General features: G+C 42.5%; 1 protein-coding gene across 2 annotated transcripts; it reads left to right on the top strand.

Annotated features, from left to right (window-relative positions):
- Nucleotides 1-1,234: 1,234 nt before the first annotated feature.
- On the top strand, nt 1,235-26,567 carry VPS33A (VPS33A core subunit of CORVET and HOPS complexes). 2 transcript variants are annotated; one of them, XM_028480233.2, is made up of 13 exons: nt 1,235-1,388; nt 3,691-3,756; nt 4,562-4,689; nt 5,567-5,753; nt 12,667-12,797; nt 13,669-13,877; nt 17,246-17,439; nt 18,856-18,982; nt 19,872-19,939; nt 21,066-21,203; nt 23,630-23,767; nt 25,458-25,626; nt 26,008-26,567. In XM_028480233.2, the coding sequence occupies exons 1-13, from the start codon at nt 1,287-1,289 to the stop codon at nt 26,187-26,189; spliced, it is 1,839 nt and encodes a 612-aa protein (XP_028336034.1). In that variant the 5' UTR covers nt 1,235-1,286; the 3' UTR covers nt 26,190-26,567. The 2 variants fall into 2 exon arrangements, with proteins under 2 accessions (XP_028336034.1, XP_007128848.1); XM_007128786.3 differs by having other exon boundaries at nt 1,237-1,388; nt 12,667-12,783; nt 13,703-13,877.
- The last annotated feature ends 465 nt before the right edge of the window (nt 26,568-27,032 follow it).

Genomic DNA, 27,032 nt, shown 5'->3' with positions numbered 1-27,032 from the left:
TTTACACAAATAAAACACCTCTGTTGATCATTTAGAATCCTGCTCCTGTTTGCAGAGGATCGTTTATCATCCTAGTCTTGCTTATTTGCACCCACGCATGCCTGAGAGTTCGCTAACCGTGGGCATTTTTACCTCTTACGTGGGTGTGCCCTCATTTACCAGTTCAGGACATGGCCTGCTGAGCTCAACATTTATTCTCACAGATGGTGCTAAAATAATACATGTTCTCATGTATTTGTAGAGTTTGTGATACAGGTTGAGAAGAATCCCTGTGAAAATCGGGTGAGAACTAGGGCATGGAACAGTCTGCACGTGTGGAAACATGTTATTTTAAAAATTAAATGTCTTTGATAAGAGTCAAGAAGTTGAGAGTGGAAGTATGTAAATATGTATAGTTGATTACTGTATCATCTCCAGATTCCACTCTTTGCTTATTCATACTCCATGGTAATTGCTTAGCGAGTCTTTTCTTAGTAACAGTGTGTAAAGGGTTGAAGGGAGCCAGGCAAGACCAGACATTTTCAAGCCCCTTTCACCAGATCCCAAATAGCCAATCTTACACCTCACAGTACTGAAATGGATATATCTTCCTAATAAGTTATTTATTTAGCAATTATTAAATTACAGGCACCCTGCTAAGCCTTTTACATAAATCACACGATGTAAATTACATCCTGTTTCACCCTCGCAACTCACGAGGTAACATGCGAATTTTACCTAGATTCCACATCGGATAGATACTGTGTGAAATACCATGTCGCGTGAATGTCTACTAGGAAGCGCTGAACAGACAAGTCACTAAAGGTTCCCTCAGACCTTAACCATTTTTGTAGATTTTAGCCGACAAACCAAAAGGGCAAAGCGCAGGACCTTCTTGATTGCTATAATTTAAAAGATTTCCATTCAAGTTTAGCTTCGTTACCATTTTACAGCGAGTATGCTTGCTGCTAAGATGAAAGTCTCGATTTTTAAACGGGACGAGTAGGATCCGGTCTCTGCCCTTAAACCCAATTCTCAGCGCGCAACTGAGGTGCCTTGGACTGAGGCGGGGTCTGGACGGGTCTGTCGGTCGTGGGGAGCCTCGGAACCCACGCAGTGGAAGAAAGAGGCGGGCGCTAGGGCCTGGGGAGAGAGGAGCAGGCACCCGTCGATTCCGGTTTCCGGGTTTGGCTTGCTGTCAGCGGCCCTCGTCACGTGAACATGCCTTCACGTGACAGCGTCTGTGGGCCTCGCGTAAGTAAAGCAGATCCGGTTGGATTGCTGGGAAAAGAGAGCGGTAGGGCAAGATGGCGACGCACCTGTCCTACGGGCGAGTGAACCTGAACGTGCTCCGCGAGGCGGTGCGTCGCGAGCTGCGCGAGTTCCTGGACAAGTGCGCGGGAAGCAAGGTGAGGGACAGTGCGCGGCGACACCGCCCTCCGGCGCCGTCCGGCCTGGCCTGATCAGGTCCCTGACCGCCTGGGCTTCAGGTGTACGAGGTTTCCTAGGGCTTCCAGGAGGAGAGCTGGCGGGAATGATAAGTCGGGGAGAGGGGTCCGCTGGTGGGGCCTGGGGCGTCCAGCCCGCAGTCCGCGTGGCATCGTGATTGTTTCATGGCAGCAGAATAAGCCACCGTGCTGTCTCAGCCCCTAGTGAACCAGCTTGTGGTCAGGTCGAGGGGCGGATCTGGTGCTCCCCAGCTCCCACCCCAGACACTGGAACTGGTGAGGCGGGCCCGGTCCAGGGACGTAGCTGGTCCAGTGTCCATTCATTACAATGATCATACGTGTCGTTAAAAATCATACCTTCAAAAGTATGAAGCACCAGCCCCTTACAACCTGCTGCCCCCTCGGATTATGAGAAGTTGTAGCTATTTGAGGTTTTAACGTCGGCTTCCTTAAATAGCATTGTTCCTCCTGTTAGACGTTTATTAGCACCCAGCTCACAATGGAATCAGAAACCGTAGATTAGAGACGTCATAGGATTTCTTTTAAGTGTTATTACCTCTCCTCTCTCCCCTTAGGATTTATCAGTCCCTCTAAGTAACTGGCAATACAACTCTGAAGAGGAAAGGAAAATGGGGGAAACTCAGGAATCAGTATTAGAAACAATAGGACCTCAAGAGGTAGAGTGGATGCTAGAAGCAATTGAGAGAAAACAAAAGCAGGCTAAGTCCTACGTGCCCAGTTCAAGCTCAGGAAATAAATCTGAAATCTGAATGAGATCATGGATTGTATCAATGTCAATATCCTGGTTGTAATACCTATTGTACTATAGTTTTGCAAAATGTTTCCATTGGGGGAAACTGGGCAAAGTGTACTAGGGGGTCTCTGTATTGTTTCTTACAACTGAATATTAATCTACAGTTATCTCAATAAAAATTTCAATTAAAAATGAAATAAAAAGAAATCACACTGGAGTTTAGCAGTAGTAGGGCCCCAGAGCACTACCCTTTGGGGTCATTAAGTCCTAGGTTGGAGTCCTGACTCCCTTATACTGTGTACGTCCAAGGTCCCTATATGGCCTTGGACGTTACTTAAACTTTCTGAGCCTTTAAAAATTTCCTCTTCTGGGACTTCCCTGGTGGCACAGTGGTTAAGAATCCACCAGCCAATGTAGGGGACACGGGTTTGAGCCCTGGTCCAGGAAGATCCCACGTGCTGCGGAGCAACTAAGCCCTTGCGCCACAACTACTGAGCCCACGTGCCACATCTACTGAAGCCCGTGCGCCTAGAGCCCGTGCTCTGCAACAAGAGAAGCAACCACAATGAGAAGCTCCCGCACCGCAATGAAGAGTAGCCCCTGCTTGCTGCAACTAGAGAAAGCCCGCACGCAGCAAGACCCAAAACAGCCAAAAATTAAAATTAATTAATTAGTTTAAAAAATAAAGTATACAATTCAATTAAAAAAAATTTCCTCTTCTGTCAAAATAAGATTTGTAATACCTATATCAGAGGTTTTATTTTTTATAATTCGATTATATGATAATTATATATAAAATACAAGTTGAGGACTTCCCTGGTGGTGTCGTGGTTAAGAATCCACCTGCCAATGCAGGGGACACGGGTTCGAGCCCTGGTTCATGCCACGGAGCAACTAAGCCCTTGTGCCACAACTACTGAGCCTGCGCTCTAGAGCCTGTGAGCCACAACTACTGAGCGCAAGTGCTACAACTCCTGAGCCCGAGTGCCACAACTCCTGAAGCCCGCGCACCTAGAGCCTGTGCTCCACAACAAGAGAAGCCACTGCGATGAGAAGCCGTAGCCCCCGCTCGGGAGAAAAAGTCTGCGTGCAGCAAGAAAGACCCAATGCAGCCATACATACATACATACATACATACATACATACATACATACATAAGTAAATAAGTAAGTAAATAATAAAATAAAAGTTGAGTTGTTGCAATTGGCAGTTTCCATATGGTTCAGTCTAATAATAATACCATGACACAGATACACAACAAAGTACAGTTCCTTCTTTCCTTTGAGGACAGTGATTAGGTCTTTCCCATTACCACCAGTAACATCACTTGCCCTGATGCTATTTTTTTAAGACCTGTAGGATATATGAATGTGACCAGAGCCAGTTACAGTCTTTGTAATTCAGACTTTGAGGCCAATAGTTTTACTACGTATGACTGCTATTTTCTGTTGATATTGTTGAAATTCCTGATACTAACTGTAATAAGAGAATGTTTCTCCCTTCTTATAGGCAATAGTTTGGGATGAGTACCTCACAGGACCATTTGGCCTGATTGCACAGTATTCACTACTGAAGGTAAATGAGCTATTTGGGTTTTGTTCAGGGATTGATAATTCTGTACTTTAGGGACTTCCCTGGCAGTCCAGCTGTTAAGACTCTGCGCTTCCACTGCAGGGGGCGCGGGTTCGATCCCTGATCCGGGCGGGAACTAAGATCTCGAATGCCGCGAGTTGCGGCCATAAATTTAAAAATTAAATTAAATTAAAAATAGGGCTTCCCTGGTGGCGCAGTGGTTGAGAGTCCGCCTGCCGATGCAGGGGACACGGGTTTGTGCCCCTCCGGGAAGATCCCACGTGCCGCGGAGCGGCTGGGGCTGTGAGCCATGGCCGCTGAGCCTGCGCGTCCGGAGCCTGTGCTCCGCAACGGGAGAGGCCACAACAGTGAGAGGCCCGCGTACCACAAAAAAAAAAAAATTCTGTTCTTTAGCAATAATAATAAGTTTACATTTCCTCCTGAGTGGTTGGCTTGCAAGGCTGTTTGGTTTTTATAAACACCGATACCAATGCCTGGCTAACATTTTGTGTACAGCAGTCCTTCGGCTGATGATTCTATACTGATCCTAATTACTAGCATTGTATTATGTGACTGTTACCTGGTGTCTTTGATAGTTCATCACATGAGAGTCATTTAAATTCAGATACAGTAGCAGTGACTTCATCCTGAAAACCTGTCCTTTATACAGCTGGCTTTGGGAAATCTAAATTTTGATAACAAAGTATTGATGTACATTTGACTGGGAGTGTTTATGATGTCTGAGTCTGGATACCATACGTAAATTTCAGGGGTTTTGTTAACCTTTTGTGTGTGTTTGTTTTCCTAGGAACATGAAGTGGAAAAAATGTTCACGCTTAAAGGAAGTCGTTTGCCAGCAGCTGATGTCAAGAATATTATTTTTGTTGTCAGACCCAGGCTAGAATTGATGGATATAATCGCTGAAAATGTGCTCAGGTATCTCTCAGAGCTTAAGTTTGGGCCAAAAGAAGTTAATCCTTCTCATGGTTTTAATGTCCTGAGCTTTTCATTGTGAACCCCTTCTCTTGCCAATATCTTGGAAAGTGGTCTTTTGGAAAAACTGGGACAAGCACAGAAGGATACAACAAAGGAAAGTGGGAAACTTGTGACATTGTGCAAAGAGTTTGAGAGCGCGGTTATCATAAAACCCATTCTTTCAGGACAGCTAAAAGTTTGGACGTTTATCAGTAGAAAGGACACTGATTTTAAAAACAAAAAACAAAACACCTCTAATGGTTATACTGAATATAAGGTGCTTGAATTTCATAAGCAAAGTAAGAGCTGATTAAAATTTAATTTAGCATCCAGTCTAGAGAGAGGAAGTTCTCTCAGCCCAGTCTGTACTCTGTGGTATAATCGATTGATGTGGCCCCTAAAATCTTAAAAGCATATGGGCTATTTTGAGAAGTCCAGTGTCGAGGAGAGATAGGAGTCAAGAGCGATGTTTCGTTTTAATATGAGACGCTGTGGCTGCATTGGTTTGGTTAAAGAACAATTTGTTTTCAACAAGACACATATCCTGTTTCAATAAACCTGAGAGCTTTAATGCCCCCATATATAGTTTAAGAGAAAGCTAGAAAATGCAAATACTGGCTATGAATCAACGCTTACCTGTCAGGGAAAAAAAGAGAGAGAGAGAGAGAGAGCTAGAAAGCAACTGTTAACAGTTTGGGTCTGAAAGTCAATGTTCATATGTTTATCTAGCCAGCATTTATTTAGTGCCTCTTGTGTGCCCGGCAGTTTGAATAAAATAAGCGAAAGAGTCTGTGACTCGAAAGAGCTTGTAAGCTAACAAATGTTCCTTCTTTTGCAGTGAAGACAGACGTGGCCCGGCAAGAGATTTCCACATTTTGTTTGTGCCACGACGTAGCTTATTGTGCGAACAGCGGTTGAAGGATCTAGGTGTTTTGGGATCCTTTATTCATAGGGAGGAGTACAGCCTAGATCTCATTCCTTTTGATGGGGATCTCTTATCCATGGAATCAGAGGGTGCATTCAAAGTAAGTTTGGCGTTTTCTTTTTTAACGTCAGACTTTAATTTTTGCCAAATTTGTGAGCATGATGGTCATGTTAATCTCAGGTGTACAGCAGAGTGATTCAGTATTTTTGCAGATTAAATTCCATTATAGGTTATTACAAGATATTAGGTGTAATCCCCTGTGCTATACAGTAAACGCTTGTTGCTTATCTATTTTATGTATTCTAGTTTGTATCTGTTGATCCCATACCCCTAATTTGTCCCTCCCCCCTTCCACTCCCCACCGGTAGCCACTAGTTTGTTTTCTGTGTCTGTGAGTCTGTTTCTGTTTTGTGTATACATTCATTTGTATTATTTTTTTAGATTCCACATATGAGTGATGTCATGTAGTATTTGTCTTTGTCTTATTTCACTAAGCATAATATTCTCTAGGTCCATCCATGTTGCTGCAAATGGCAATATTTCATTCTTTTTAGTTTTTTAAGGAACCTCCATACTGTTTTCCAGTGGCTGCACCAATTTACATTCCCACCAACAGTGTAGGAGGGTTCCCTTTTCTCCACACCCTCTCCAGCATTTTTTATTTGCAGACTATTTTTTTAAATTAATTTTTATTGGAGTATAGTTGCTTTACAATGTTGTGTTAGTTTCTGTTGTGTAGCAAGGTGAATCAGCTATACGTATACCTATATCCGCTCTTTTTTGGATTTCCTTCCCATTTAGGTCACCACAGAGCATTGAGTAGAGTTCCCTGTGCTATACAGCAGGTTCTCATTAGCTATCTATTTTATACACAGTGGTGTATATATGTCAGTCCCAATCTCCCAATCCATCCCACCCTCCCTCCCCCCGCCTTGGTATCCATACGTTTGTTCTCTACATCTGTGTCTCTCTGTTTCTGCTTTGCAAATAATTGATGGCCATTCTGACCAGTGTGAGGTGATACCTCATTGTAGTTTTGATTTGCATTTCTCTAATAATTAATGATGTTGAGCATCTTTTCATGTGCCTATTGGCCATCTGTGTGTCTTCTTTGGAGAAATGTCTATTTCTTCTGCCTATTTTTTGATTGAGTTGTTTGGTTTTTTGTTATGGAGTTGTAGGAGCTGTCTGTATATTTTGGGAATTAAGCCCATGTCGGTCCCATCATTTGCAAATATTTTCTCCCAGTCCATAGGTTGTCTTTTCATTTTGTTTATGGTTTCCTTTGTTGTGCAAAAGCTTATAAGTTTGATTAGGTCCCATTTGTTTATTTTTGCTTTTATTTCTATTGCCTTGGGAGACCGACCTAAGAAAACATTGGTATAATTTATGTCAGAGAATGTTTTGCCTATGTTCTCTTCTAGGAGTTTTATGGTATCATATATTATATTTAAGTCTTTAAGCATGGCACAGTTTTAGAATTGGGCATTTATCTTTTCGTTATAAGAGTTTTAAGAATTCTTAATATATTCTGGATGCAAGTCTCTTACCAGATATTTGATTTGCAAATATTTTCTCCCATTCTGGGGGTTCTTTTCACTTTTTGGTGAAAAGGATATCTCAATGCACCAAAGATTTTAACTTTGATGAAGTTCGATTTATCTATTTTTTTCTCTTGTTGCTTATGCTTTTGGTGTCGTATCTGATCTAAGGTCATGAATTTACTCCTATGTTTTCTTCAAAGAATTTTACGATTTTGGTCCTACGTCTAGGTCTTTGGTGCGTTTTGAGTTGATTTTTATCTGATGTGAGGTCGGGGTCCAACTTCCTTCTGCATGTGCAGGTGTGCATGTGGATATCCATGTGTTCCAGCAGCATTTGCTGAAAGAGTATATTCTCCTCAGTTAATTGTCTTGGCACCCTTGTCAAAAATCAATTGTCCCTAAATGTGTTTATTTCTGGTGTCTCAGCTCTACCCCATTGATCAATATGTCTGTCCTTAATGCCAGTAACACACTGTCTTGATAAATGTAACTTTGTAGTAAGCTTTGAAATTTAGAGGTATGAGCCCTTCAAAGTAGTATATCACCTTTTTTCTTTCAGTCTGTTTTTTGGTTTTTTTTTGTTTGTTTTTTTTTTTTGCGGTACGCGGGCCTCTCGCTGCTGCGGCCTCTCCCGTTGCGGAGCACAGGCTCCGGACGCGCAGGCTCAGCGGCCACGGCTCACGGGCCCAGCCGCTCCGCGGCATGTGGGATCTTCCCGGACCGGGGCACGAACCCGCGTCCCCTGCATCGGCAGGCGGACTCTCAACCACTGCGCCACCAGGGAAGCCCAAATTTTTATTTTTATTGGCCGCACTGAGTGTGTGGGATCTTAGTTCCCCAAACAGGGATCGAACCCTCGCCCCCTGCAGTGGAATCGCGTTTTCTTAACCACTGGACCACCCGGCAAGTCTCAGTCTGTATTTTTTGAGTCTTAATAAATCCTTCTCTACCTGAAGACATAGAAAATCTTGTATTTTCCTTTAAAAGTTTTGAAGCTTTGCTTTTCATATTCAGGTCTTTAATTCAGCTTGAACCATGTGTTTGGAGTGTGTGGTGTGAAGTAGGGGCTAATTTAGTTTTATCTGTATTTTTCCATACGGGGCTTATTTATTTTTTCCATATAGTGCCAGTTGTTCCCGTGCGGTTTTTCCCCACTGATTCTTTTCGGCATGTTTGTTAGCGAACATGCATATCTTTGTTCCCCAGTTCTGGATGGTTTTTCCAAATGTAATTTTATATATTGGTTTTGTTTACAACTTTATTTCAAAGAATGCTTTCTCTCATAAGAATATTACTTTATGTTTAAAAAAGTAATTTGAAAATCTTTTGTAAACATAATCTGTGTACATGAACATTTTCTTTGAGTAAGAAAGGGTACAGAATGAAAAGTAAGCCACTCTGCACCCAATTCTCAAAATGCCATACCTCCCAGAAGCAGTCACTATTACTCGTTCTTTTTTATTTGTTTTTGGAAGAGCTTTAGGCAGCTGCAGCTCATAGTATATATGAGCTTTTATTCAAATGGTAGCATATCCCATATAACTTCGGTAACTTGCTTTATTCTCTTAATAATATATCTTGGAGTCATTTTCTACCATCTATGAAAATACTTTTTTATTCTTAAGCTGAAGCTGCATACTGTTCCATTGTTGGATGTACCATGATTTATTAAGTCAGTCCCCTTTTGAAGGACATTTTGTTGTTTCTCATCTTATGCTTTTAGAGGCAGTGCTACAGTGAATTACCTCATGCATAGCTCACTGTATACGTGGGCCCTGTATCTGTAGGCTCTTTACCTGCCTTTGACATTTGTCTTTTGACTTAGCTTATGGTAGTTTTTGCTATGCGTACTTTCTTAGTGTAATCATATTTATCTGTATTTCCTTCTTTGAGTTATGTGTATGTGACGTTGGTGCTGCTGGTCTGGAGACTAGAACTTTTGAGAACCACTGGTGTTGTGCACAAAATTATTTCAAACTCTTTCTTCCCTAGTATGTTGTTACAGTGACCACCGCTTTCAAAGAGTTAACCTGAGGAAGAACTCAGTGGCACCACTGATGAATTTTATAACCAGGAGAGTTTCTTGGCTCTTCTTTTCAGCCATGTTCCCCACTGTTTGCTTACAGTAAATCTCTTCCAATGATGGTACAGATTTCCCGCCCCCCCAACATTTTATATGAAAATTTTCAAATATACAGAAAAGTTGAAACAGTGGTACAGTGAACACCCGTATACGCATCACCTAGGTTCTGGAATTAACATTTTGCTATATTCACTTTATCACGTAGCTATAATGGTATACCCTCATGTAATTAATTCACATCCGTGTAATTAATGTGAATTGGTAGCAGCTGAGGAAAACTTGTCCTGGCATGACAAAACCTGTCCAGAGGAGGGATTTTCTGTTTATTTAACCGCTGGTTTGCAAAAAAGAACAGAATTCTTTTCTGCTGAGAATTTCAAGCCCTTGGCTTATATATGTTCACTTAAGATTCTATTTTAGAAGTCAAAGATTTCGCCTGGATAATAAAGCTGAGAGTTCTACCTAATGTTAAATTCAAGCCTGATTTCTGATAGAGTTGAGGTAATTTTACTTATTTATGTGATTTTAAACAGTGAGCATAATTTAGCTTTTCATGGCATCGGGAGGCACATGTAGATCTCTCTGTGCTTTTGGGCTATGATTATGATCGTCTTGAACATTGCACTGTACAAAACGTGGGAATTAGAGTTCAGCTCATTGAACTCTAATGCTCAGTCACAGGGCTTAAACTATTGTGGCCTTCATATGTATATATAGAAATCAGTATACATAAAATCTACCTACCTCCTTTGTAAAAACTGCAAGGTAGCAGATGGTAGAGGCCTCCCTTCCGAGGCGGCGGTGTGGGCGCTACCCGCTGGGGCTCACGGGCCCGCACATCCTTCCCGGCGAGGTCCCTGCGTGGTGCGACCAGGCCCAGTGGCACGGATGTTTCCATGCAGGCGATTTTGACAGCAATCGTCATACCAAGCTATTATGAAGTGTGATGTCAGTCTGGAGGACGGATAATATATAAGCCAGTTCTTGACACGCTGTCTTACACGGAAACATCTGAGACCATCAGTCCACTTCACTTTGCCATTGAACATGATCCCTAGGAATTATGTCAATCTAGGGCACGGATGTTTCCTTGCAGGCGATTTTGACAGCAATCATCATACCAAGCTATTATGAAGTGTGATGTCAGTCTGGAGGACGGATAATATATAAGCCAGTTCTTGACACGCTGTCTTACACGGAAACATCTGAGACCATCAGTCCACTTCACTTTGCCATTGAACATGATCCCTATAAGCATATAATACATAATTGTTGAAATGTAACTAAAATGTGGAAAATATGTATATCTTCTTCTGGCTCAAGGAATATGATTATAAAAGAGTTTAAAACTGTGGCCTTTCATTTATACAAATGGAAAATTGTATTGACTTCTCTCAAGGAGTAAGGTAAGGGAAGAAAAATAAAGTTTTCTCCAGCCTATGCCCTAGTCACAGTACAATATTTTTTTCTCCTTAAGACTTTCAAAGCAAAGTTTAAAGGACCTGCATGATTGAATGAGTTTATGTTGTCCTTTTAATAATTTTAGAATGTAAAGTTTTCCTTAAAAGGTCTTACTTCTTATATGGTGTGCTAGACTGGCTGGTGTTATGTGAGTGAAGCACTATAATTTTAGTTAAAATCAAAACCGCCTACCCTTTTTTTCCCCAACCTGAAGTAAGAATTGCCTACAATTAGGTCAAGAAAACAAACACATTCCAAGTAGTTACAAGTACACCTGTTTAAAATTCATTTTCATTGGTTTGATAAACATAGGAAAACAAAACAAAACAAACAACAGACAAAAAAACTGCCAGGTATTCTATTGTGTAGGCATGTGGGACTTTGGGGTCAAAAAATATGTGTATTTAAATGTTAATGGGTATTAGCATTTGTCCCTCCAAAAATGTCCTCATGGCTTGAAGTACCAGGTGATTCCACAAGCACAGAATACAGGGATATTAGTACAAATAATCTTCCCACCACCAATTATAATAGAGCAAAAAATTCAAGATTAATATGTCATCAACTTTTAAATTTTTTTAAAAAAGAATTAGAAAAAGAATGTCTATAGTAATACAACTTTTTAAGTTTAAAAAAATGAATACGATCTTGAGAGATATTCCCTAATATTTTTTTTTCTTGAATTTTTAGCTTAGCTCTGCTCTGATAGGGAGTTTTAAGTAATTTTTCAAGAAAGTATGTCTTTGGACATTCTTGAGTTGGACATGTCGTATGCAGTGAAATGTTAAAATCATCAGACTTGGAAGAGTCTCCCTAGGCTCTTTCCAGGCACAGCCCTCCTTCCTCCCTGGGTGGAGCACATGAGTCCCACCCTCATCCTTAATGCCTCCTGTGTCCCCTCCCTCCCGGCTTTGGAGGCTAGAAGCACGTTGGGAGGGTCAGTGAGGGATGTCTGGTACAGTGTTCCATTTTGACTTATGAGTGGATGATGGTTGTACAAAAAAAAATAATAATAATCCAAACAATTTCTAATAATAAAAGCTAACATTTGTTAAGGACTTACTTTATGTTTCAGGTACTGGGATGAAATGTTTTACATGCAGTTACCTCATTTAATCCATATACTATGTTGAATATACTCCCTTCTGCAGACAATAAATAAGGCACAGAGAGGTTACCTAAGTGGCCAAGGGCACCAGTTGGGAAGTGACACAGCCGAGGTTCAGATCAAGACAACCAGAGTCGAGAACCTGTGTTCTTACCCATATCAGAACTGCTAGAGTCTCTCCTCTCACTTCCTAGCTGGTTTTGTGTATATTTTTTGGTCCCTTTTTCTATGCAGAAAAGTACAATTTTGTCTACTTTACAAAATATACCCTGTATATTTTATAAGGTAAAATATATTTTCTCAAAATGAGATCACTCTCTAAAGATGCTGCAGCTACCCCTTTCTCATTTCTCAAGATGTTATGGCCTTCATTTGCTGTCATTACATATGAAATTGGCGTCATGTTTGTAAAAACTGCCAGGTATCCTGTTGTGAGGTCATCTGGGACTTTGGGGGGTTTTGTGCGCTATGTGGCCCCCCCACGGTGTCCTCCCAGCCTTTACACTAACAACGGTGAATGAGAGAGCCCAGTCCCCGTGTCAGTCTTTCTTAATCAGTAGCTTATTCAAGAGCTGATAAACTAAGAGGAGTGCCTTCCAGAAGGCTCTGCCACGGGAGAACTGCTGCCATAGCTGCCCCCGACGGCAGAGCTGTTGGCCTCCTGGCCTGGGCTGGACCCGAGTCTGCAGCTTCCTGGCAAAGTGGGAATTAGTGGAAACGGGCTTACCCAGTGGCTGCGTAGTCCCAGCGCCAGACAGAGGTGGATGCCTCACGCACCCAGATGACCGTGACTGTAACCGGCCCTTCCTCCCCGCAGGAGTGCTACCTGGAGAGCGACCAGACCAGCCTGTACCACGCAGCCAAGGGGCTGATGACCCTGCAAGCTCTGTACGGGACGATCCCCCAGATCTTTGGGAAAGGAGAGTGCGCCCGGGTGAGAAACGGCAGGTGCTTCTGGTGGTGGAGGAGGGGTCCCCTGGTCCCCAGGAAGGGAAGGAGTGGGAATCTGTTTACAAATACAGTCAATCCTTTTTATTTGGGAGTTCACCTATTTGCTGAAATTTATTTGTAGCCCCCAAATCAGTGTTCACGGTGTTTTGTGGACATGCTCCGAGTGGCAGTAATTGGAGTTGTCCAGTGTGCATGTTCCCAGCTGAGGTCACACAGAGCAACCCTCTGCCTTCAGCTCATACCACAAACAAGTGTCCTTTTTGCCGCTATATAATGCCATGTGCTGCTCAGTGCTGCTTTTTTTTTTTTTTTTTTGCATTTTTGTGCTCTGTTTGATGGTGATTTTGCTGTTTAAAATGGCCCCCAGGGGTGGTACGGAAGCACTGTCTAGTGCTCAGAGCGCCCGAAGGCTGTGATGGGCCTTAGGGAGAAATCTCGTGTTAGATGAGCTTCGTTCAGGCGTGAGTGATGGTGTTAGAGAACCAACGGCATATATTTAATGTGTCTTTAAACAGAAACACACATAAGACAAGGTTATATATTGATCAGATGACAAAAATGTTATAACCAGAGGTTCGCGGCAGCCTAACCCTGATGGCCCCTCGGGGCCGTGGTTCGGTATTTGCTGATTCAGTATTCACAGCAACTGTATAGAACAGAACTACTGTGAATAACAGAAATAGACTCTCTGCATAAATAGCTGCCGCCACTGGCTGAAGTGTAAGTGTTGGCACAGGCAGCCGGCAGCGAATGCTTTTCTGTAGCTGCCTGTTTTGTATCCATCTCACCCTTCCACAGTTTTTCTCCTTTTTTCACTTTTTTGATTCTTTCTGTTTTTAGCCGAATTTTTTAATCTGCTTATTCCCAGGAGGGTCCCACCTGATCCCATGTTTTGTTTCCAGCAAGTGGCCAATATGATGATCAGGATGAAGAGAGAGTTTACAGGGAGCCAGAATTCAATATTCCCTGTTTTTGATAATCTCTTGTTGCTCGATCGGAATGTGGATTTGTTAACGCCTCTTGCCACTCAGCTCACGTATGAAGGACTCATTGATGAAATTTATGGCATTCAGAACAGTGAGTAAAGTGACACCTACTTTTACTAATAGGTAATCTGATAAAAATATCCAAAAGGCCATTTTTTTAGAAGGTGCTTCCTTTTCAAATAAATCAGAGAATATTTGAAAAAAATAAAAGTGCTGGCTTTAGACCTGCAGACACTAGGATTAAAGGACATCTGAGGGACTTCCCTGGCGGCCCAGTGGTTAAGACTTCATTCTTCCAATGCAGGCGGCATGGGTTCAATCCCTGGTCAGGACACTAAGATCCTGCATGCCGCACACGTGGCTAAAAAAAAAAAAAAAAAAAAAAAATTAAACGACATCTGAGCAAACTACCATTGTCCGTCACACAAGGGCTGGCAGATGTTTACTGCACAGGACTGTGCTTGCCTGCTGTGAGCAGAGGCCGAGGGCTAAATAAACAGATGGCTCTGCAGTTGGAGAACGTAGATGCCGTGGCAGGCCATTGTTCAGGAAAGCTTCTGGAAGAGGTGGCCTTGGTACTGGGTTTGGGAAGAGGGGTAGAGTTTGGGGGGAGTGCTGGCGAGGGGGCAGGTGGCATAATACCTGCAGGGAACCATGGGACGACCAGCTTGCTGAGGCAGAGAGCATAGCTGGGACATTCTGGGGCAAAGGCTGATACGGGAGGTTGGGGACACCCGACGGAAGATTTGAAGGCCTGCTAGAGTTTAGACCTGACAGACTGTTGGGGTCAGAGGTCACAAATGTTTTATTTGGTTTTGGTCCGCGTGATGTTTGTCTGTTTGTTTGTTTCTGTCAGCATTTAAAATTGGAGAGAATTTTTAATAATAATCCTGACGGATGCCATGTCTCTTTTTAAATTTATTTTTATTTTTTTGGCCATGCCACGCGGCTTGCGGGATCTTAGCTCCAGGGATCAAACCCAGGCCCTCGGAAATGAAAGCACGGAGCCCTACCCACTGGACCGCCAGGGAGTTCCCATGTATGCCATGTCTTTAAAAACATCTGAAGCTCCGGCGACCCCGAGGCCACATCCCCACATTGCAGCTGGTGCCCAGTGGAGACCCTGCTTTAGACAGGCCCCTGTCTCCAGTTTACGACAGGTCCCACCACTCCCTCTGTCCCATCCAGGCCCCCTTCTCTGGTTTCCATCAGCCCCTGGCCTCTGTTGCCGTCCTGAATCACATCACAGGGAGCCAAGGAACGGCCTAGAAGGAGAAAACACAGAGACAGAAAACAGAGTAGTGGTGGCCAGGACTCGAAGAGGATGGGGAGTGACTGCTTATTGGGTATGGGGTTTCCTTTTGGGATAAAAAGGTTCTGGAACTAGGTACTAGCTGTGGTTGTACAGAGTTGTGTATGTACTAAATGCTACTGCAGTGTTCACTGTAAAATGGTTAAAATGGTAAATTTTATGTTATGCATATTTTACCATAAGGATGGATGGATGGCCAAGGGAATAGGTGAAGACACAGCCATGAAGAGGGGTTTCCACAACACAAAGAGTCTTTAATGATAAAGTTGTAAAAAGTTTTATTTTTAAATTATTTGTTCCAACAGATGACATCTTAAATACTTTCTAAAACTCCATTTCATTGACAGAGGAGTTCTGTGCTGGATAGTGGGTGGGGGTCAAAGAAACAAGGTAGCAGGGCTGTTGGAAAAAAAAAAAAACCAGAAGGAAACAAGGGTGCCTCTCCTCTCATGGTCCCAGAGAGTGAAACGCCCAGGAGACCATTAAAGGGAGCTAGAGTTTAGAGCAGGGAGATGACCTGTGAGGCAGCCTCAGGGGGCTCTAAGACAGGTGAGAGGTAGGAGGGGATTCTCCAAGAAGAGAAGGAATATGTATAAATTCACAGTTTCTCTGCAGCAAGGTTTTTCCATAATATGAGTCAAATATCAATTAAGGGAAAATTGGAAAAATAAAGAAGGAAAACATAGATCTCCCATTATCCCTGAAGCCCTACCCCCCAAACCTTGGGACAGCCAGTGTTAATATTTTGGTGTATTTCCTTATAGTCTTATTCTATGCAGAGTTTATTTTAGTTAACAAAAAATAAATAGCGTCAGCTTGTCCAAGTTACTCTGAACCTCTTATTTTGTTGTTTTTTTTTCCACCGCGCGGCTTGCGGGATTCCCCAACCAGGGATTGAACCCTGGCCCTCGGCAGTGAAAGCACGGAGTCCTAACCACTGGACCGCCAGGGAATTCCCTGAACCTCTTTTTTCATTTGGTATAATATGAGCATTTTCTCAGCATATGCATAATTTTAACAGCTTAATTAAAATCCATAATATATATTATACCATGGTTTGCATAATCCTTCCCCTAATGTTGGGCATTTTAGGTTATTTGGGGTTTTTTTATGGTTATAAAAGCATCTGTATACAAAAAATTTTTTTCATATAGCCTATTACTTTCTTAAGCTACATTCTCTGATGCGGAATTTTGGGGTCAAAGGTGTTAACGTTATAAGGCCCTTGATTCATATTGCCAAGCTTCTTAGAGTTAAACCAGTTTATAGGCAACTCGTGAGGGCGTGTGGGGTGTTCCCGGAGATGGTGACTAAGTTGGTTTGGCAGGAACAGAGACGGGAGAAGAGGGTTAAGGCTACTTAGTGGAGGGACTGGATGCTGTGCTGAGGAATTTGGGAGCTTGTTCTAGAGCCGGGTGGACAACTTCTGTAAAGAGCCAGAGAGCAAATATTTTAGGTCATGCAGTGCCTCTGTGGAATCTCACTTCTTCTTTGTAATGTGAAAGCAGCCCCAGATGAGACATAATGAAAAGGCATGGCTTTGTGCCAATAAAACTTTATTTATAAAAACAGGAAGTGGGCTTTCAAACTATTTTCGACAACAACCTATAGTAAGAAATATATTTTTTATATCATGACCTAGTATATGCACACGTGTGTGTGTGAAACTGAAGCAACATTTTATTTAAAAAAAAAAACCCACCCTACTTCATGTGATGCACTGCGGTATTTAATGTTTTGTTTGTTCGTTTATAATGCTGATTGCAACCCACCAACTTGATTTCATGATCTACTAATAGGACATGACTTACAGTTTGAAGAATGCTGGAAGATAATGGGGAGAGCCTTGTAATTTTTTTTAAGTGAAAAAGTAACCTGATCCCTGAATAAGTTCAGGAACTGGTCATTGCTGCACTGATTCAGATAGGTGCCCCCAAAGAAAAGTGGAACCATGATATTAATATTAAAGAGTCACTACATTCTGTACTTTGATCGTGGAAAAATCAAAACCTCAGTGCTATACTCCAGTTTTTTCTAAAGCCGGCTTCCATCCTCTCCTAAGTTGGAAGATTGTTTTGCGCCTGAGCACTTGACTGGTTCTTCCATTAAACGCGCGCAGAGCCTTGTTCCCTTCCACTGTTGTTCAGGTTACGTGAAATTACCTCCGGAGAAATTTGCACCTAAGAAACAGGGCGATGGTGGTAAGGACCTTCCCACAGAAGCAAAGAAGCTTCAGCTGAATTCTGCAGAGGAGCTGTATGCTGAGATCCGAGATAAAAACTTCAATGCAGTGGGCTCCGTGCTTAGCAAGAAAGCAAAGGTGATCTCTGCAGCGTTCGAGGTGAGACGGTTTGGTTGTCATCCTGATTCTGGCTAGACTGCCCGCCCCACGAAGGAAGGAAGAGCTGCCGGAAGTGCAGCCACTAAGCAGAGCTGCAGGTCTCATCCTAAGAACCTGCGGACTCAGCCATTGGAGGACCCAAGATTTTCTTTTTAAACTTTTTCCCAGACCCATGAGAAAAGGTGTTAAGTTTTTCTCCTTTTGGGCGAGAAAGGGGTAGTGTTTGCAGTTTACAAGCTTTCACCATAAATATTTGTTTTACCTTCCTTTTAATTATTTCCTATCTCACTTAAGTGGAAGGCAGCTGTTAAAAAAAAAAAAAAAAAAAAGGAAGCCAGCTGTACTCAAAGTATCCTCTATAATAGAACTTGCGATTTGGGCCAAAAGCTCCCAGTTTAGCCAACGTTCAGGGGAGCCCTGCAGATGCGGTAGGTGATAATAAGAGTGAAATCCCAGTAGCCCAGAGCTTTTAAATTGGTGGCTTCATTATCACCTTCCTGCCTCCTCTTGTCCCACCACTGATTTATTCTTGGTTAAACATGCGAATTCAGTAAGATGCTGAACTCTGCGTATTTGATCTTTGGAAACATAAATTGGGAGAATTTTTGAAGGCTGATTTTTTTTTTACTGAGTGTGTATTCCAGGTTTCATCTTTCTTAGGAATTGTGTTTGCTAATTGATTTTCTTCAAATTTCTGAAGTTACTTTTGGCTTAAATTACTAAATTTTGCAAAGAAAAAATTTTCTCATCACCCAGTAAGGTTCTCTTTATTCATGGACAGTATTCAAGATTGAGGTTCAGCAGTAAGAACGGATTTTTTTTTCTATTACGGAGGAGGTGTTTTGCCGTTTATGTTCCCCTCTGAACATGTCTTTGTTTTAGTTTTTTACTCAGAAATGTTTGTGGACAACCTAGTACTGTCCCCCACAAATACTAATCACAATATGATCTGATGCCTAGAAAGACAAAACATTAGGCATTTGCTCCCTTAAAAAGTACTAATGCAGGGCTTCCCTGGTGGCGCAGTGGTTGAGAGTCCGCCTGCCGATGCAGGGGACACGGGTTCGTGCCCCGGTCCGGGAAGATCCCACATGCCGCGGAGCGGCTGGGCCCGTGGCCGCTGAGCCTGCGCGTCCGGAGCCTGTGCCCCGCAGTGGCAGAGGCCACAGCAGTGAGAGGCCCGCGTACCGCAAAAAAAAAAAAAAAAAAAAAAAAAAAAGTACTAATGCAGTGAACGGGAACAGCGAGCCTATCTTTTCTGTTTTTCTGGGTCATGTTGGAGGTGGGTTTGGCCTGATTTATTTGTATTCTGTTCTTCCGCATTAGTATAAATTAAATGTCCTCTAAGCAATACAAAGAACAGAGCACTTAAAATATTTTCCCCGCTCAACGGTTCTGCTGTTTCACGCGTTTCAGGAGAGGCACAACGCAAAGACCGTTGGGGAGATCAAGCAGTTCGTTTCGCAGCTGCCCCACATGCAGGCAGCAAGGGGCTCCCTCGCAAACCACACCTCGATTGCAGAGCTAATCAAAGATGTAACTAGTGAGTATCCTTGGGAGTGATCGTGCTCACCTGGGCCTGACTTGCACGCCCCATGACTGACACCGTGATCACTGGCCCCACAGTACTCCCTGGGGAAGGTCAGCTCTGTTTAACACCGTATGTTATTCTCAGCGTTAAGTATTCGAATGTTTATAGTCAAAACTGTTCCCTTTGTGGTTAACTCAATTTTTTTCATTATTAAAATCACGTAATCATATGATAAGATATTTGGAATGTCGAAAAGAGAAAAAAATTCTTCCCATAACATGAGGCGGTTAATTTTTTCGGTCTGGTTTTTTTCCTGTTGTTAAGGATTACTTAATTAGAGCAGCATCATGTTTCTGTTTTAGTTCTTGTTTTTCTCTTGAAGACTCTCTGCAGAATTGGTAGAGAGCATATGTTAAAGTATTTTGAAAGGGCTTGGAAGATGTGCGTTTATTCATTAAAACACAGGCTGTAAAAGCTGAGTTGGAGATTGTTCAATGCCCTGTTTTATAAAATATACTTTGAATCTTATATAAAAGTGTTGGAAAATCAATCCATTGTTTTCATATTAATAGAAGTGGAAATCAAGTGAAACTGGGTTGGATCTGGTGATGCAAGTAAAATGCTCTTTCAAAATTAGCTTTCATTGATACTGAGAAAAAATTCTTGAGTCCTTATTAGAGTCCTAAGGATAACAAAGGGGTACAGCGGTCGACTATTTCTAGATGTAATTTAGGAGCTCAGGCTTGTAGGGGTTTCCATGTTTCTTAGAAGATTCTTTTCAGGTGACGATTTGAACTTTTTGCTTGCTTTCTTCTTTGCGTGTCTTGTTTCTTAATCATGCTCTGTGTATAAAAGGGTTAACATTAATTTCTTAGTTACAAATTTGCTAATTCCATTTTAGCTTCTGAAGACTTCTTTGATAAATTAACAGTGGAGCAGGAGTTTATGTCTGGAATAGACACTGATAAGGTATGTGTACAATAAAACTGTTCTAACAAATAATTGATACCTTATCAAACATAAGATTATATGGGCTTCCCTGGTGGCACAGTGGTTGAGAGTCTGCCTGCCGATGCAGGGGACACGGGTTCGTGCCCCGGTCCGGGAAGATCCCACATGCCGCGGAGCGGCTGGGCCCGTGAGCCATGGCCGCTGAGCCTGCGCGTCCGGAGCCTGTGCTCCGCAGCGGGAGAGGCCACGACAGTGAGAGGCCCGCGTACCGCAAAAAAAAAAAAAAAAAAAAAAAAAAGATTATAGCTAGAAAAGCAATTGCTTTGATTCCCATGCCTTGTCTACATATTTTGAAGAGCAAATGCAAAATGTGAAAAGAGACTTTATCAAGTATCAAATATTTAACATTATCCTATGCAAGGCACTTCCTACAATGCACAGAGAGGTGAGACCCAGCCCCTAAAATCAAAGACCTTTAGGACTAGAATAGATAAATGAATAGATTTGCTTTCTGAGAGAATCGATCATATAATTTCCCTTAAATATTCACTTCTATTACTAAATTTAAAATTATTCGATTTATGAAAATTCCCATCTTCTAAAAAGATTCCTGTTACTCATGCTGATAAATGGCTGCTGTTATGGTCACACACCCGGGACCTGCAGCAGCCTCTCCCGAGGTTGTCCATGGAGACAGGTGAGTCCAGACAGGCCGCTGGATTGCCTGCGTGCGCCCTCACTGCCCTGTGCTCCCCAGCGCTGGTGTGTCTGCATGGTGACGGGGGTGCGTGTAGCAGGGGCCAGAGGAGCTACTTTGGAGGGGGCTTAGGGACAGTGAAAAAAAGAATGAACCGTTCTCCCACTCATCTCCTTTTTTTTTTTTTTTTTTTATTTTTCTTTTATATTGGAGTAGAGTTGATAACAATGTTGTGTTCGCTTCAGGCGCACAGCAGAGTGATTCAGATAAACGTATACATACATATACACACACATATATAGGAATAGATTATGGTATCTGTTGCTTTTCAAATTCTCTTCCCATCCAGGTCACCACACAATAGTTGACTTTGAAAACTAATAGTAAATATCAAGTTCTTTAGGGCCCCAAACCAGATGCTGGTACCGGTATATATTTTGTTTCCAGGTCAACAGTTACATTGAGGATTGTGTTGCCCAAAAACATCCGCTGATCAAGGTGTTAAGACTAGTTTGCCTCCAATCCGTGTGCAATAGTGGACTCAAACAAAAAGTTTTGGATTATTACAAAAGAGAAATCCTGCAGGTCAGTATAGTTTTAAATTACTAATTTGCTGGGGGAGAAAACATCTTAAGAAAAAAATACTTCCCAAAGCTGCTATTTTGGTATAGTGTTTCCACTGTATTTTAAGTTTTTTAATACATGGAGGGATTGTCCTTGGTATTCATTGTTTACTGTGCTTGCATAATAATAACAATAGCTAATGTTTAGTGAGCTTTTACTATGTGCCAGGCTCAACTGGAAGAGCTTTATGTGTATTCATTTGTTTAATCCTTACAACAGCGCTGAGTTGTATACCCTTACCATCCCCATTTCATGGATGAGAAAACTAAGGCACAGAGTAGTGCTATAACTTACCCAAGGTCACTAGCTAGTATGTGGCAGAGCCAGGGCTAAAACCCAGACAGCCAGGGTCTAGTGCTCTTGTTGTTAACCCAACTCTTCGATGGAGGAAGAGAACTTTTTGCACATTTCTGATGATGATTCTTTAGCCAACTTACTTAAATCAAGCCTGTTACTTTATAATAAGGAAAAGCCCACCATTGTTTTTAAAATTCTCCCTTCTGTTTAAAAATGTCTCAGGCACTATTTATTTGCTATTACTAGTCACAGTTAAGTATGTTAGTGTTAAAACTCAACACTCATTCAGTTTGGGTTTTGGGGGGTTTTGGTTTGTTTGTTTTTTGCCTTTTAAAAAATTACAGAAATTACACGTGCATTCTCATCATATAACGTTCAAATAGAGCAGAAGTACATGGTGCAAACCATGACCCTCCCCCGCCTCCCCCTCCCCCATTTCCCTGCCTGGAAGGGACCAGTGTCAGCAGTTTGGTTTGTGTGCTTCCAGATTCCTGTCTTTGCACCTATGTACAAAGAATGTTTACATACACAGACCCTGGGATGAGACCAGCTGGATCCCCGTGCCAGTCTGTTACTCATTAGCTGTGGGACCTTGGGCAAGTTATTTAAACTTCTCTATAAAATGGAGATAATAGTGGCTACCTCGTGGGGTTATAATAAGAATGACTGAGTTAATGTATGTAAAGCACTTAGAACACACCAGTGCCCCCGCCATGGAAAGTATTATATAAGTGTTAGCTATTATTATTACTTACTGTATCTTTTTTAACAAAAGTGAAATCCTACTATACGTAATAGTCTTCTCATATTTTTTTGTCCTTAAGAATAAATCCAGAAGGCCTTTCTTATCAGGATGTATACACCTGCCTCTTTCTTTTTTTAATAGCTAATTATATCCCATATAAAAATGTACTGTAATTTATTTGATGCTCACTTAAGTTGGGTCCGTAAATTCTGACTTTAAAGTAAAATATTGACATCATTCTTTGAGTGATCCAGTGATCTGGATTTGCTGTAATGGCAGGCGGTTTTAGGGCAGGCTTCATCCCTGCCCTGCACCTGTGCCCGTGGACGGTCATTGCCTGGACTTCGGTAACGTGCCCCAGAGTGCAGACCAGTGGATGTGTTGCACGTGCTCTTTTTTTTTTTTTTAATTGAAGTAGAGTTGATTTACAACGTCCTGCCAATCTCTGCTGTACGGCAGAGTGACTCAGTTATACACATAGAGACATTCTTTTTTTTCATATTCTTTTCCATGACGGTTTATCACAGGATATTGAATAGAGTTCCCTGTGCTCTACAGTAGGACCTTGTTGTTTATCCATCCTATATAGAATAGTTTACATCTGCTGACCCCAAACTCCCAGTCCTTCCCTCCTCACCCCGCTTCCCCTTGGCAACCACAAGTCTGTTCTCTATGTCTGTGACTCTGTTTCTGTTTTGTAGATGGGTTCATCTATGCCGTATTTTAGATTCCACATGTATGTGATATCACATGGTATTTGTCTTTCTCTTTCTGACTTACTTCACTTTGTATGATAATCTCTAGTTGTATCCATGTTGCTGCAAATGGCATTATTTCATTCTTTTTTTATGGCTGAGTAATATTCCATTGTATATATGTAGCACATCTTTATCCATTCATCTGTCAATGGACATTTAGGTTGTTTCCATGTTTTAGCTCTTGTAAATAGTGCTGCTCTGAACATAGGGGCGCATGTATTTTTTGAATTATAGTTTTGTCTGGATATATGCCCAGAAGTGGAATTGTTGGATCATATGGCAACTCTGATTTTCTGAGGAACCTCCATACAGATTTCCACAGTGGCTGCACCAACTTACATTCCCGCCAACGGTGTAGGAGGGTTCCCTTTTCTCCACACCTTCTCCAGCATTTGTTCTTTGTGGACTTTTTAATGATGGCCATTCTGACCAGTGTGAGGTGGTACCTCGTTGTGGTTTTGACTTGCATTTCTCTAATAATTAGTGATGCTGAGCAGCTTTTCATTTGCCTACTGGCCATGTGTACGTGGAAGTGCTCTTTTTTGAACGCCGCAGAAACCGTTTTCCTGATTCGACTTCTCTTGCAGACATACGGCTATGAGCACATATTGACCTTACACAACCTAGAGAAGGCTGGCCTGCTGAAACCACAGACGGGGGGCAGAAACACTTACCCAACCATCCGGAAAACGTTACGCCTCTGGATGGATGATGCAAACGAGCAAGTGAGATGCTCCCGCTCTTCAACTCATTTGAGTTCCCAGCTAACGGGTTATTGCAGCAACATACGCTACATGATCTCCGCATCCACCTTGCTTTCTAAAGACAGTTTTCTAATGTTTTGAAGAAAGTCATGCATTCGTGTGGATCCCAGCAGGAAGCAGAGGGTGCTCTTGCACTGGGTAGTTTGAAGGAGTTTCATAAAGACGGGGTGGACTGGGGAGAGGCAATGCACTGGGGAACCCTCCCCAGCCGAGGCCTGAGGGCAGGGGAAGGGAGCTGTTCCAGAACCGGGAGAGAAGAGCTGTGTGGCCCGGCCATCTGACAAGCCGAGGGACACAACCAACCTCTGGCAGCACCACAGAGGGGAAGTCAGGGCAACAACGCACGCTGCCATCCTCTCTCCGGTTTCCAGCTGGCGTAGAGCCCACGGGGCCGCCAACGGGGCACAGAGCACCAGGGAGAAATGCGGGAGGGTCAGGCAAAGATCCGTACAGGGAAAGCAAACAGTGAGAAGCAAGGCTCCTCCCACATCCAACCTCAGTTTCCCCTCAGAGGCGAGCACTGTAACCAGCTTGTAATCTATCCTTCCAGAAAGAGTCTACGTACAGACAAACATTTTTACATAAATGGTGCATATTCTATACCACTGGTCTCCAAAGTGGGGTGTGCTTTGCTATGTACTTATTGTTTACTCCAATCTTTCTAAGTTTCATTTTTCTTATTTTCTTTTTTGGTTTTTCATAAGGGACTTTATTAGGCTGCGTCTTGCCACAAAAGCTAACAAACAGTCTCCTGCCTCAGTAGCAAAATTGGATTGTTTTTGTCCAGTGGGAATATAGATAATCTTAATTCCTGTGTTGTACAACGTAAGTCATAGATTAGTTCAGCTCTTCACGGCGCTGACCTCTTTCCCCACCCCACCCACCACTTAACACTGTACCTTGAAGAGCCTTCTGTGATCTCCTCATTCTTTTAAGTTCTTTTAAATTGCTACATAGGGACTTCCCTGGCGGTCCAGTGGTTGGGACTCCGAGCTTCCACTGCAGGGGGCCTGGGTTCGATCCCTGGTCGGGGAACTAAGATCCCTCAGGCTGAGCGCCAAGGCCAAGAATAAAATAAAATAATTTTTAAAATTAATTGCTACCTAGTGGTTTTTCAGATACATCTTATTTTATGATGTATCAGATTTCTACTGATAGAAATTCAGGTCGTTTGCAGTCCTTTGCCAGTTCGCACAGTGTTGCAGTTAATATCTTTGTGCTTTGGTCTTTTGTCCTCTCGAGTACAAGCCCCTCTGTGGGATAAGTGCCTGAAAGTGGAATTGGCGTGTTCAGGGGTTATGTTCTCGGCCAGGGAGTTCCACTTTACCGTCCAAGAAGTTTCTTGCCAAACCAAGTAACAATTTTTCATCTTCAGCACCTATAGATGCTTTGAGTGGCTATTGAAGATTTGAGTCGAAAGTGAACCTTTGGCTGCTAAGAACAGAGCCCAGCGGGGTGGATTGGAACAGGATATTTTGATATTATTGCAGCAGGATATTTCAGTATTGGAGCAGGCTATTTCGGGGGTTTGTGTTTCTGCCTTCAAAGCCAAATCAAATAATTTTGGGCTACCCCACAAGCCACAGTTAGGCGGCTATACGTCTCTCTCTCGCCCTCTCTACAGGCCTTTTTTCCTTTAATTATTTAACAGAATCCCACGGACATATCGTACGTGTACAGTGGCTATGCCCCTCTCAGTGTGCGCCTGGCCCAGCTGCTTTCCCGGCCCGGCTGGCGGAGTATCGAGGAAGTTCTGCGTATCCTCCCAGGGCCCCACTTTGAGGAGCGGCAGCCGTTGCCCACAGGGCTACAAAAGAAACGTAAGTCCACGGCCCATATCCACAGATGATTATGCAGTGTTAGTGTGCTCTTCCATGTATTATGCAATTGCTTTGTAAAATACATTTGTAAAGTACTTAGGAGTCAGAGTCCGATATACATACCTCTTTTGTTAGTTGTGAATTATATTGTAAGCACTAGAACCCATTACTCCCTCAGGAGAAGCCGCTTTCAGCCTCTGAACTGAGGATCTCAGAAGTTAGAAAAAACATTGAGATCAAAATCATGGTCCTGAGTTTCAAATGAATTGTCTGTACCAAGACATATATGACTATTTTTCCTTAGGAATGGTGTAATTTTTTTAAGAGGTGGGGAGAGAAGCATCAATAATAATTCTTCATTCTGAAATGTTTATATTTTAGGTCAACCGGGAGAAAACCGAGTCACTCTGATATTTTTCCTCGGGGGTGTAACCTTTGCTGAAATTGCTGCCCTGCGATTTCTTTCCCAGCTGGAAGATGGAGGTACAGAATATGTCATCGCCACCACTAAGCTAATAAACGGGGCCAGCTGGATAGAGTCGCTAATGGAAAAACCTTTCTAGGGCGTTCAAAGGAGACTTAACCGGTGAACTGCAGAATGAACTGCTCCTTTGAAGAAGTTGCTAGAAGGAAGTACAACCCCATGGAGGAATAACACGAGAATACAGAATTTACTTTGGGGTCAGCTTCTTAAATTATGCTGTTTTCTCCTTTCTGCTTGTCTTTTGTGTTCCTAATTTCTTAAAGAAAGAAGAATGGAAGAGAATCAGCCAGGGTAAAAGACATAACAGTTTTTAATGTTCTGAGCTGAGGATCTTCATTAGAGACCTCTGGAAATATGTTAAGGATGGTGGGATGGATAATCTAGACAGCCACACAGATGGGTCCAGTTCTCAAGAAAGCAGGGACCAAGCAGGTAAAAATGAAAATAAAAGTGGAAGGTCCGACCCCTAATAAATAGTGCTGAATTTCTTAAAGGTGCATCATGCCTAGGGCAGTGGCTGAGTGCTGGGGGCCTAGGGCTAGTATTATCACTGAGTTGAGATTTCTTTTTCCTGCAGAACATGGCACATTACATTCAGTGTCACCAGTCTCTACCTTATCTAGTCATTAAGGCAAGTTGTGTTTCTTCTGTTTTTGATTCCTCTGCTTCTAAAACGCAAGAGGTTTGGAAGAGCTTCTTTCCCCAGAACAGGTTTATGATCTGCCTGATCAACTAAGTCGGTATGGGTCCCATACTTATCAAGGGCTTTTTACATTGACTAACATAATAATTAGGGAGCAGCCTCCTGAGAATGTAACCATTCAAAGACGCGTTCTTAGTGCACGTGTTATTAACTCTAAGACGTTTCAACGGTAGATGCCTCCAATTTTCTTCCCTGCCCATCGTGGGCCGCACCATGCAG

This window comes from Physeter macrocephalus, chromosome 19 (genome assembly GCF_002837175.3).
Source record: "Physeter macrocephalus isolate SW-GA chromosome 19, ASM283717v5, whole genome shotgun sequence".
Taxonomy (NCBI): Eukaryota; Metazoa; Chordata; class Mammalia; order Artiodactyla; family Physeteridae; genus Physeter; species Physeter macrocephalus.
The sequence above is the reverse complement of the archived record's forward strand: the minus strand, read 5'-3'. Positions and strand labels throughout refer to the sequence as shown.